This window comes from Apis laboriosa, unplaced genomic scaffold, assembly GCF_014066325.1.
Source record: "Apis laboriosa isolate Shangri-la unplaced genomic scaffold, ASM1406632v1 scaffold23_cov150, whole genome shotgun sequence".
In the NCBI taxonomy this organism is placed as follows: Eukaryota; Metazoa; Arthropoda; class Insecta; order Hymenoptera; family Apidae; genus Apis; species Apis laboriosa.
The window spans coordinates 3,436,255-3,449,183 of NW_025222452.1; the positions used below are offsets into that span (position 1 = coordinate 3,436,255).

At 42.6% G+C, this 12,929-nt stretch overlaps 1 protein-coding gene across 1 annotated transcript in view; it reads left to right on the forward strand.

The window, feature by feature from the left end:
- The window catches only part of LOC122713460 (neuroligin-4, Y-linked), a 252,666-nt gene that overhangs the window by 198,678 nt on the left and 41,059 nt on the right, over positions 1-12,929 (forward strand). Inside the window, exon 2 of the mRNA XM_043933929.1 lies at positions 9,412-9,570. Within this exon, the coding sequence (XP_043789864.1) occupies positions 9,412-9,570 (159 nt within the window). The remainder of the gene's footprint in view (positions 1-9,411; positions 9,571-12,929) is intronic.

The following is a 12,929-nucleotide window of genomic DNA, read 5'->3' on the forward strand; positions in this document are numbered from 1 at the left end:
ACTTCTCCACGGATCGTGGACGTAAAATAAAATGACACGAATTATTCTAATAATTCAATCGCGAAAACGACATAACGAAATAACGATTCTATCAAACTTTCTCGAGACTCCCTCTTCCTTCTCAAGGAGAGAACCCTTACCTCGTTTCCCCTTCGTCCAAAACACACTACAGATTTTCCACTAAATCTCACCACGGATTCGCACACAGATATTCAGATACAATCGTCGTATCGGTGGACCATCATCAAGGGTGGTCTTCTCTTCACGGGGTGTTTGGCCGTTATTCCCACTTTTACTACCCCTCTTCCATCCTCTGCGTCCTTTAAAATTGCTCGAGGAAAGTAAACGTGGACGTGATTCTTACGATACCACGCAATTTGTATGAATATTTATGATACAGGAGGGGATGGGGGGTTGAATAAGGCGATTTGAATTGGTGATCCGAAGGTAATTGTAACCCCTGTTTTCGCAAGGTAGCCGGATAAGTTTAATTAATTTTCGTGTAAATAATTTTCCACGGCTCAACTAGATTCCCATTGCAATTGGGATTTATTAAACTTTCATAATGAAATTTATGTGTAAATAACGAAGACTCGATGCACGGCCGTAGTTAACTGGGTTGATTGCACGGCCGCTTTTAAACGGGGAGGGTAAACATTCGATGTTTTAACATTGTTACTGTTCCACCGTCTCGCCTCGAAATAATTAATAAAATTCGAAGAACGACGTCAATTTGTAAAATTGCTTCTCGTTTCCCCCGTATATTATATATATATATTTTACTATTTCGCTCTTCATTTCCTCGTTAACGTTCCCCACAAATTCTAAAATTAATGGCTCTCGAATTAATCCATTGGCACGCGTATTGATATATTCATAATATGAATCTACAAGTGACGCGTATACATTTTCTGCGTATCTCTTTACGATTGCGCAAACTCGGTCGATATTTTAACCGAGAGAAATTGCCGGGAGAAATTTCTGAGAGAGAGAGAGAGAAAAGAAAAAAGCAAGCTCGAAGATACTTCGTTCGAACGGAGTATCGTTAAATCGAAGGCCAAGCGTCGCGACAGACGACTGGAACAGAGTTGTCTGACATAGGGCGCGGAGAGGGATGGGGATGCGAAACTCAATTGACGAGGACGAGGAGGACCGTATCCAATTTGTTTCGCTTCGCGCCAACCAGTTTCCTTGGGCGGTGGTGCGCGGGATATTTAATAAAAAACTTGACATTTCCTGCGGGTTTCCTTTTGCTTTTCTTTCTCTTCTTCCCTTATTTCGCCGGGAACGCAAAGCAACGGAAGAGAATTCGCCTCGTGTATATACGTGTGTTTGTCTGTGTGTGCGTGTGTGTATTTGTCGCTCCGTTACCATCCCTTACCACCAGAACCCACTAAACAACCCTCGTGCATCATCCCCGTATAAACAACGTTTCGCCTCCGTCGTTCTTTCCATTCCATTCTCTCCGTGGAGCGGCCATTTAACCCCGATGGCCGACCATCTGTTACCCCGTTTCATCTTCTCCCATCTTCGAGCACTCATGAAAACATCGCGTTTTGATCGATCGCGTTTCGCGATCAACTTGTTCGTTCATTACGGGGAGGAGCTATTCCCTTAATCCCCCTTGCCATTTTCCACGATTGTTCGAGTAATAGTTGCTTCGACGAATCGATAGCGTTTACTTACTTTTCTATACGTGTGTATAGAGAAACGAGCTTGGACGAAAAAATCACCCTTAGAAAAAGTAATCGGCTGGCTAGCGTTCTGCCTCGGATCGAAAGACAGACAGAGAGGGAGAGAAAGAGAGAGTCATTTCCAACTCGACGAACTAGTGAAAAGTCTATTTGGCAAGCATCGAACTCCGCGGTAACGTATAACCCTCCGTTTTTATTTTCCTTCCCATAGGCGGTGGCCGCCTTCTACAAAAGCGATTCGAATTCACTTCAAACGATCGCGTTGGAATTCGTTTCACGGATGGGGGAACGTTCCCTCCAACGTTTCTTTTTCCATACATCCATCTGCATTTCATTTCTCTTCCTTCGCGAAAAAATTCCTACCCTATCCGGGACTATCGAAGCAAAAATCAACCCTCCCCTAAACAAGACATCGATACGAATTCAACAGGGAGAATACGTTCAACGGAAACGGTTGTCGTCCATCCCCTCCGCGCCCCCATCCAACCTTGTTTTTCCCTGTAAAGTAGCTCCTTGGAGGAGGTAAAAAAAAAAAAAAAAGAAAAAAGAAAGATTCGTGGTTCGTGACTCGAATGGGAAGAATCCGGATGGATCTGTTACTGGTAAGGATAGTTAAAGGGAGGGAGGAAAGGGGAAATGCTTTAAAATTCGTTTCAGCCCATCGAATGTGCCGGAATATTTGTTGGAGGGACGGCGATAGTTCGAAAACTGTCTCCATATTTCGACGTGTCGGGGAAATGTAGGTCGCTTCGCGGTGGAAACCACCCCCCCTGAGGATTCCGGAAAAACAATCGGCCGGATCTTGTGCCGGGTTTGTCGGGCCGGTGATTCCATCGGCGCCACTTCGCGACCGCTGATTTTTCCCTTCCGATTGAAGAAAATTGGAATGGGCCAGCTTTCGAGCACCCACAGCCCGTGATCCATAGCCGAGGCTGCGTTCATGAATATTCCGTCTGTTGACGATCGGTGAATAGGACGCAATCGGGAATCGGATGAACTTTTTGATTCGTCGAATTTTGAGAGAGGCGATGAATCGTTTTCAGAGTATTTGGTGAAAAATTGTTTTCTTATCTTCGAAATTTCCTAACTATTTTTTATCTTTCTAAATAATTCCAATACGCCGTTCACCATCATTTCTTACGACGTAGCTTAAGTATTCAAAGTCATATCACTGATTAATTAAAATGATTTCGAATCTTTGAAAACCTCGATTTCTTATATAAAAATAAATCGAAATCGCGAAATTGCACGAAATAAATCTTTTTACGACAAAGGAAAGCGAAAATCCGTTTCGCTTTACATATCAGAAGAAACACGTGGGCGACGAGGGTGGCCACCCCTCGAAAACGCCAAACGGTAAGAAAGTCGAGGATCGAACGTAGGATCGGGGAAAGATCGGAATAACTTCCCTTTCTCGAGCAGCCCAGCCGAGAATTCGCTGCAACAACCCTTCCTCGACTCCATTAATCCCTCCGTAATTTTTCCACGGGCGAATAGTTGGTTATAACGAAGATATAATAACGTGGGAGTAAAAAAAAAATGAATAAAAAAAATGATATTAGAAGCCGGCCGAGATAGCGTGGATATATAGTACAACAGTTTCAGATTGTTCGCTCGGATAAAGGTGGCCACCCTACGCTTGGACTTACAGGCGAACACGTAGTTAGCATGCTAAGCAGAATTACACCGTGTTAGTCTAGTTTATATCTCGTAATATTCCCGGGGCTGCATTGTCAGGGCCCGCGGACCGTTCAGCGGAAAGGGCGCGTCGATGAAAACAGCGGCTTTGCCGGTTGCATACGAAATACGATCGTTCCTATGGCTATTATAGAGCGGCGGATATTTCGCGACCAACAGGAATATTCCTGCCCTGCGATTGTTAATGCTGTTTGAAGGAGTCGAGTGAGGGGGAGGAATCGCACGACCGAGGAATCGACGACAGTGACGAAACGTGGTCGAAACGATTCGTGTGTGTTTCGGAGGATTGGATAATACGAACACCGTTTCCGAGATGCAATTATGTATAAATATTAGAATCGTGATGTGGGGTCGACAGTTTCCATTTGGTCAGTTAGCAAAGTATATGTATTTGGTTCGTACGAGGGGATTTTCGTGGGGATATTGGGCGAACATTGGGAAACGAAAAGGTCTCGGGCGTGCTGGCATGTGTCACCGCCACGAACCAGCCAATCGTTTTAAGCCAGGGAAACCTAAGCGCGATGGTTCTTGTCTTCGCCGCCAGAGGGACGATTGCTCTCTATTCTCGATAGCACTCATTTTCCTAACGTTCCTCACAATATTAGAAATATTAAATGTTATCTTTCGCACAAATTTGTTATTCAAAAATCTGTGATTTAATTTCTAAGAAAAAGATAAATCAATTTTGAAAATATCTCCTCCTACGATACAGGAAAGAACGAAATCGGAGATATATATATATATATACAAGAATATTTTACGATTAATTTAGTTATGATAGAAGTTAGATCGCGGCGGCGTTTGGCGAAGAGCTCCGGGCGACGTCAAGACTTGTTCGAGACTAGCAACCGATTCTTGAACACGGGTAATTCTCTTGACATCGGTTGCGCTTAGATTCTCCGCTGTTTGCGGCAGAATCGTTACGTAAGTAAGCCTCCGCTGACGAGTTTCAGCCTGTGAGCTCGTCTTATATAGACACGAGTCGTGTAATAAGAAATAATAAGAAGGAGACGCAGACGTGTAGAAACAGAGTCTACAATCTCGAAGCTGACGCACAAAGAAAAAGAAGGAGACGAATGTTTGTCACGGTGAAGGGAAATTGTTTTTCTCGTTCCGAGTTCCGAATCCAATACGGACGAATGTAAATCGCGAAACGATTATCGTGGCGACGAAGCCACTTCCACGACGATGACGACGACGACGACGACGATTCGAGGATTTATAGAATTCAATTCGAAAGTAATAAAAAGTTTCGTTCCCTCGTCCTCGTCTTATCTGATCTAACTTTCCCTAAATAGGGGATGAAACGATTTTAGAGGGGTGGGATTTTAAAGCCACGAAAACGCAGTCGTTGTCTCGCGTAATCCATCGTGAGAAATAAGCTAGTTCGCTTCGGGTATGGGGGAAATTGATCGTTTCGGGAGGGAATGGATTTTAATATTTCCACTCGCGGGAAGAGAAATATTTTCCATTTCCCTGACGGACAACGTGGTTGAAACATTATCGGGATGAGTTATCGAACAAACGTAATCCGTTTCGTAACACTCGAAGGAAAGCGCGATGCAAAAGCATTGCATTTAGAAATTGAGTTCGCTTCTCTGGCAAGGTTGAAGCACGATCGTATCTCTTTTCTCCTTTCTTACGTCCGAGCCGGGCTCGTCTTAAGAAAATCTTTTTAGAGATACGCTGCCATTTTTATCGAGGGACAGGCGATCTCACCAAGCTGGCGAGACCACGAGGCGCAAAACGGGCGGAAAAAGTTCCCTTTTGTGCCCTGTGAAATCGTCGTTTCCGATGGAGCGAATCTTTTGTCTCTCGACACCTATCGCGATGTCACGATGAATCCGTTTCTCGTTAAAAACTAGCCAAGATTAATTTCAACCTCGCTTTTAACGCTCTTCGGTAATCGTGATTTTGAGAATTGAAAAAACAAGGAAAAGAAGAAGAAAGAAAAGCAAGAAAGAAAAAATCGAGACACCCGTCGCGTTCGAGGAATCGAGAAAGAATGAAACGATTCGATTCGATTCGAGTCGTCACGATTGATAACATCGTCGTTCACCAATACCCCCTCGGTTAAAACAGGGGAACGCACGGCTTTATGAATATGTAAAGTACGTTAGAGGCGTTGCCAGCATACGAAACTGTTTGCACATCGTATCAAATATTGACAGTGCTCTGGCAAATTTATTCACCGGCTGAAATAATGTATCGCGCGCCGCCCGATAAAATCGAATGTCCCGCGCGCGCCTTAACACAGCCCTGACACGCGATGGAACACGATGGATGCGTCATCCGGAGGATCGGCGGCCTGGCTTGCCGAGCCAAAAATTTCGATCCAGCAAATTTGTACACCGATTAAATCCATCTTCGCCTCGTTCGATCCTTGTATCCGATAATGTTTCGCAAAATAGCGTGTCGCTTTTCATCTATCTTGCGGTATAACGTTGATCGAGGATCGAGCGCGAAAACAAATGCTGGGGAAATCACGGTTGAAAATTATTGAAATTTAAAGCTCATCTTCAAAGCTTTTTTTAGCAGCCAACAAATCAGTGATCGTAAACTATTTTTATCCTAAACGTTGATGATTTGAGATCGAAAAGATTGCAATGTTAGGGAAATCACCATTGAAAATTATTGAAATTTAAAGCTCTTTTGGTCAAATCAGTGATCGTAAACTATTTTTATCCTAAACGTTGAGGATTTGAGATCGAAAAGATTATAATGCTAGGGAAATCACGGTTAAAAATTATTGAAATTTAAAGCTCATCTTCAAACCTTTTTTTAGCAGTGGACAAATCAATAACCGTAAACTATTTTCATCCTAAACGTTGATGATTTGAGATCGAAAAGAAACGCAATGTTAGGGAAATCACCGTTGAAAATTATTGAAATTTAAAGCTCATCTTCAAATCTTTTTTTAATAGTAGTCAAGTCAGTGATCGTTTAATCGAAACNTCAAGTCAGTGATCGTTTTATCGAAACTATTTTCATCAACGTTGAGGATTCGAGATCGAAAAGATTGCAATGTTAGGGAAATCACCGTTGAAAATTATTGAAATTTATTTTTCTAAAGATATTTTAAAGCTCATTTTCAAAGCTTTTTTGACAATCAAATCAATGGTCGTAAACTATCTTCATTCTAAACGTTGAAGATTTGAGAAAGAAACGCAATGATAGGGAAATCACTGTTGAAAGTAACCGAAACTTATTTTTCTGAGAGTACTCGTAGAGTTGGATGACAAATATCCTTACCTTCGGAGCTTTTAGCGGTGGTCAAGTGATCGTAAATTATTTTCCCCACCCATAAGACTCATAGTAGATACTTACATAGGTTGGTAAGAAGGAGGATCCTCCAGAATTCGAGCGATGTTATACGAGGGTGTGAAACTAAAGCTCTCGAGTGTATTTTTCACGGATGGATACCGTATTGAAGATGATGTTGGATATTAATTATCAAAAAAAAAAAAAANAAAAAAAAAAAAAAAAAAAAAAACGGAACGAAGAACAAATAAATTGGAAAATAAATTTTTACTCGCGCGGGTTACAAGGAACGAAGTCGTTTCAAGGAGGGGAAACATTTTCCTGGATTCGGTGTTGGACAAAATACGAAGTGACGGTCGTATAAAAAAAGGCGGCTTAATAAAGCGCGAGATAAAATTGGGGATGTATCTCGGGATAGGCGACGCGGTTCGTTCTGGAAAAATATTTCAGGAGCACGGGACAATGTTACCGGGAGAAACACGATGGGATAAACGGGTACATAGGACGATTTCAAGGGAATAAGATAGGAGAAAGGGGATCAAAGAGAAGAGGAGAGGTCGAGTAACGGGAGAAGTAATCAGAGGGAAATATAGCGTAGCAAAGAAAAGGGTGGAAAAAGAGGGACGGTTAAAGTGGAAGTCTGAGTGGAACGATGTAGAAAAGTTGTATCGAAAAAAACGAACAATTATACAAATATGAATGAATTATCACGAGAGATTGCGTTTCATTAAGAATTCTCATTTGTTTCAAATTACATTTTTTTTTTTTATTTGTTTTCATTCTTGCTATACCGACTTTTTGCCTTTCGCACGATTTGTTGCTCTTCGTTTCTGAGAATACGATGTATTATAATATATTGATAATTTTGGACGATTCGTTTTGTAATACGTTTGTTTATCGTCTATTTATTGACGAGATAATTCTCGTTGATAATAAAAAAAAAAAAAAAAGGAAAAATTTAGAAGAAGAAGAAACGACCGAAGGAGAGAAGAAAGATATCACAATGGTCTCTTCACCTCTTTCGAAACTTTGTTTGTCCGAGTGAAAAACAAAAGGGGAGCAAAAGAGAAAAGTGAGAGACGAAGAACATCGCGTGCTCGCGTTTAATGTACGTTCGCTTTCTTTTTTCTTTTTTTTTTTTTTTTCTTTATTAAAAGCGATAAAAAGACGAATCGAATCACCCACCCCTTTTGCGGTCTCTCCTCTTTATAGAACTCGATTAATAAAGAGGAAGAAAGCACGAGAAGAAGTGAGTGAATTAAATATTTAATCAGCTCTGTTTCTCCGTTTTTGTAATTTCATTGGTGCCAAGCCCGGGACCGAGATAGAGAGGTTACGTACGTATAAAATTTCCGTTTCCCCCGACCTTTGAATTTAATCGCTTTTAATACCATCCATTAAAATTTCTTTCTATTGCCGAGATATTTGCCGCAAATATTGAATTTTAATAAGATTTTTAACGACCGCTATATCCGACTATTAAATCTATCTATCTATCTATCTATCTCGGCGGGAAAGGAGAATGCTCGATCATCTTTTCAAATTCTTCCTCACGTACTGTATTTTCGCGCGATGATCAAAACGAGACATCCAATCATCCGTTTCGTAGATTTCATTGTTTATCTGCTTCCATTTCCCCCCTTCGATGCCGGCCGATTCTCCTCGATGAAAAACGCGGCGCTGGGGAGGGAAAATCGGATCGCCCCGATTTGAACACTATTGGTCAAACAGGGCGCGTGTGTGGTAACGCGTGATTTGTTGAATTATGACCGAGGCTGTTGTCCGCCACAGCGATCATGCTCACGTGTGTTCCAACCTCGTATTAGCATACTAAATCCGATTGACGTACTCGGCCCGCGTTCGTGAACCCTCGTTTTAATTACCTCGAACGCGATACGTCGCGTGTCGATAGCACGGATAATGCTCGCGCCAACCAAGTTTTCGAGACCTTAATTGTTTAAACGTTTGAACGAACTTTAACTTAATCAGTGTGTCGAGAACATCGAGAACGTTTTTCGAACGTTTTTCGATTAAAATTTATGGCCGGACACAAGATGGAAGATAAGACGATCATTTCGCGCGTCTTTTTCTCTGTACGATGTAAAATTGATAATTATCTCAAGCTGTGATTTTGTGTGAAGAAACGTTCATCGGTGAAGAAACGAGCGAGGTCGACGATCGTGGAAGATCGTTACCATTTCAACGATGCAACGCGTAATGCGACGCACGATTTTGACCACTTACGAGCGAGCTTTAACGAGAGTTGGCAACGGGGCACAGCTGGTCGCTTCCTTAATATTTTCTACGGTTCGGCCATTAAATCGAAACGACCTCGGGCTAATGTCCCCCGTTTTTACCGCGGGCGAAGGAGTAACAAGGCGTTCGGTTTTGCCCTAGGAAACATTTTCATTTACCCGCTGATGAGCTGTTGCGCGATACACCCCCGGCACACGCCTCGTCCCCGATTCCCCAACACCACCGCGGGTGTATATATTCGTAATTAACCCGACCTACACGCTACCGCTTACCACCCGGCTAAACTTTTCAGCAACTTGTTATCACGAGTTGTACACGAGATGATACGAGTTAGAATCCTGCGGACAAACTTGCCCGGATAATCCTTTTAACGCGGTGGCGTGAAAAGTTTGTACAAGGCGGGGGGCGCCCCCTTTGAAAAATGGATGTTTAAGGATGCGAGACGCGAACTATCAAGTGTCAGCGGTGGCGATCGATCAGCGGATAATTTTATTGATTACAGCTGGCGCGAGGGACGGTGGAGGAAGGAGATACCCGGTGATCGTGTTCGTGCACGGAGAGAGCTATGAATGGAGCAGCGGCAACCCTTACGACGGCAGCGTATTGGCGAGTTACGGGGGTGTCGTCGTCGTCACTATAAATTACAGACTCGGCATTTTAGGTGAGTGATTACGCGCCCCACTTTACCCCGCTTTACTTTAATCCATCCTAGAGAGGGTTGCAATTTCCCCTTAATTATCGCCGTTATTATTATTCTTTCATCATCAAGACGCGCTGTAAATTTGTAAACTTCCTTTCTCGATTATGCATAACCGAATCCCAATTCTCTCCAAGTCTCTCCAAGTCTCTTTCGAAACCCGTCGCCCTCCCATCGTCGTCGCGAAATTTCGTTAGAATATCGAGCAGAAACCACACCCTCGTCATCGAGGGTCCAGCCAGAAGAAAATTCCGACGGACAACCGACGAGAAGGGACGCTCGAATTAATCTCGATCCCCTCGATCGAGAGCGTCAGCGAGTTAAACTTTGTCACCCAGTTTCTGGAAATTCAGCAGTAGCCACGCCGCAGAGGCGAGGCCGATCGTTAACCGCTTCGAACCTCTCCCTTAATTACGTGCGTGTAGAAGTTGGCAATTGTAGGACCGCGCTTACAAGACCCGTGGATGAGGCCGGCCGGTAGTCATTAGCATAGCATCTCGATCCATCCGAACAATCCAACTAATTACACCTGTCCTTCTCTCCGCCTATTGTTTCATCTATCGAAGAACGAAGGAGGAAGACGCTCGTCGTGACACCGCCAACAGTTTCGAGACAGTCGTGTGTGATTTTCTCCTTCGATGCACTCGAGACTCCAATGCCGTGGCCATTATCGTTAATCAACGAATTATCCTGTTGTAGAGAACATCGTCGTTTTCGAGTTCGATTCCCATTTTTAAATTATAATAATATAAATAAAATTCGACTCCTTAGACTTTCCAATCTCGCTTTTTTCAAAGCCGATCACCGAGCCGGATTTATGCTGCTCGGCCATTAAATTTGCAGCGATTCTCGACGCTCGCGTCAAGAAAACCTGTTGGAGGGGGAGAAAAGGGGAAGAAAAAGCAAAGTGCAGCGTATTTGCTTACGTGGCCGGGGGTGGAGGGAGGGGAGGATCGAAAGTAGAAGGCTGGTTACCAAGGCAACCATGGGAACCGAATCTAATAGGAAACTCATTATGGCCGTGTCTTCCGTTTCGCCAAACTAAATTCTTGACTCTGCCTCCGCTTCCGTGACAGTGGCGGACATCGTTCCCCTCCCCTCCCCTTCCCCGCCTGCGCCACCGATATAATACCTCGCTATGATATATTCCAGTTACGTCAGCACGATTCTTCGACGTCTCTGACAGAGCGCGAGAGAACGGTTGGCCACGTCGCGCCCCGGAAACACGCTATTTCTGCGAATGAACCAGCCCACGTAGGATTAATCGAGATCTCACGCGTTTGTCGAGGCGAGTTAATTTCCTATTAATTAGGGATCGTTGTTCGAGAATACGACGTCTTCTTTTTATTTTCGAGATAGGCACTTTGTTCAAGGAGGATACCTTCTTCTCTTCAGATTCGCAGATTTCTCCAGATCTCTCCAGATCTCTTGTTTATTTTTTGGGATTAAACAGATAGAATATATATAATTTTTGAGATATTTAGAATTAGGAATTTTCATAAGAGCTACTCTCTTCGCAATGTTGAACGTAAGAATTTTATAAATTGGTTTATGAAGATAACGATTTCAATTTATTCTCGACAAATTTGCATTTCTTTTTGCGAAACTTTTTCTTAATATATATATATAAAATATAATTCTTTGGTGAAAATAAAGAAAAGTATACGACGATAGAAACAATTAAGGAAAATTTGAATTTGTTTCTCGAAACGAATAATTTTCTCCGGGAAACAACGTACATCAAAAATTTTTAAATCTGACCGACGTTAATTTCCTATGAAACGAATCCAGGGGTTCAGCAGGTGTCACGAATAGGATCTTTCATCCTTTTTCTCCCTCGGTTTTCCCTGTTGTCCTTTTAGATTTTAGGTAAAGTAACGCAACGGTGGTGGATCGTTCCACGGAACGGTGTAACGAGAATCTCTTTCTTGAATTACGTTCCACGGTATTTTGCACGTCAGCGGGATTTTTCGTGCGTTTAAATTTCCTCGTATCATCTTTAATCATTCCTTTATTCGAAATGAAGATATATATAAAATTTCGAGGAGGATTATTAATCACGACGAAACGTTTTAACGGCTAGCATGAAATAACTTAAATATTTTTGAAAATATTTAAGTAGAGTTTATCGTTTGAAAATTCCGAAAGTCGAGTATTCCATCGAAAGGATAGAAAAATCGAATGAAGAACGATGATGGATTTAGCATGAAACGTCCAAGCGACATTGGAAAGGAGGAGTATCTCTATAAAATGGAGAACTTCTTCATACACAAAATAGTTTTTCGAAGTGAAAAGTTCGCACGGCTACGAAGAAGCACGGCTTATAATTGGAGAAGGGAAAAAATCAATCCTTTATCTTTTCCAATTTTTCCTTATTAATTATCCTGATCCTTATAAATATCCGTCGATTTAACAATCGCACATTCTCTCGCGAGAAGAAAAGAGCCAATCTCTTCTACAGAGGAAGAAAGGAAGCCCATTGAAGCCCAATAAAAGTCCAATTAGCGGTTGTTGTGGCAACGAGGGCAGATGTGGCAAGAGGGGGAGGAAAAAAAAAGGAAAAAAAAGATTTTCAAACCAGGAGAGCGTCGGAACCACTGGCATGAAAGTGGCGAAGGCACGAGGGAGAGAGAAAAAAAAAAAAAAAAAAATATCGAAATTTGATTGCAAATAGTTCGTTAGTTCGTCGAAACGGAAGGGTCTCGGTTTCAGGAAGCACTTTCTTCCTATAACTTCTCTTGTACTTTTTTTTTTTTTAATTTTTATTATCCTTCTCTCTCTCTCTCTCTTTTTCTTTTTTTTTTTTTTTACCCTCGTTTCTTCTTCGACTGGTAAAAATGACGGGGCGCTTTGTGTCGAACGAAAAGTGGCGGCGGTTGAGGGGGTTGGCAGGTGAAGGGGGCGGAGGTGGGCGATATCCACAGCCGCGGCTGTGCACGCCCATGTACCGGAAAATTTAAATCAACGAGTAACGTTCAGCAGTTCCATTGTAACGAGAAGAATAGGAGACACGGAAGCGCAGTACGACAGATACGCCGGAGGTTGAATATCAAATGGGATATGACCGGTGGTTTATTTCTATTCCAGTTTCGCGCGTTTTGCACCCCCTCCTCGCTCTCCCCAGTCGTCTGGTTGCAACGAGTCTCATCGCTTTCTCTAACTACCATCCCCTTCCCCCCCCCCCTCTCCCCCACTATCTTCCTTTCTTCCTTTTCAAATAGATAAAAAATCGAACAGGTATCACGGTTACCGAGAAACGAGTTTCAAACTCGACCTTTTATTTCTTCCCATTTTTTTCTCCTTTCTTTTTTATTTTTTTTTTT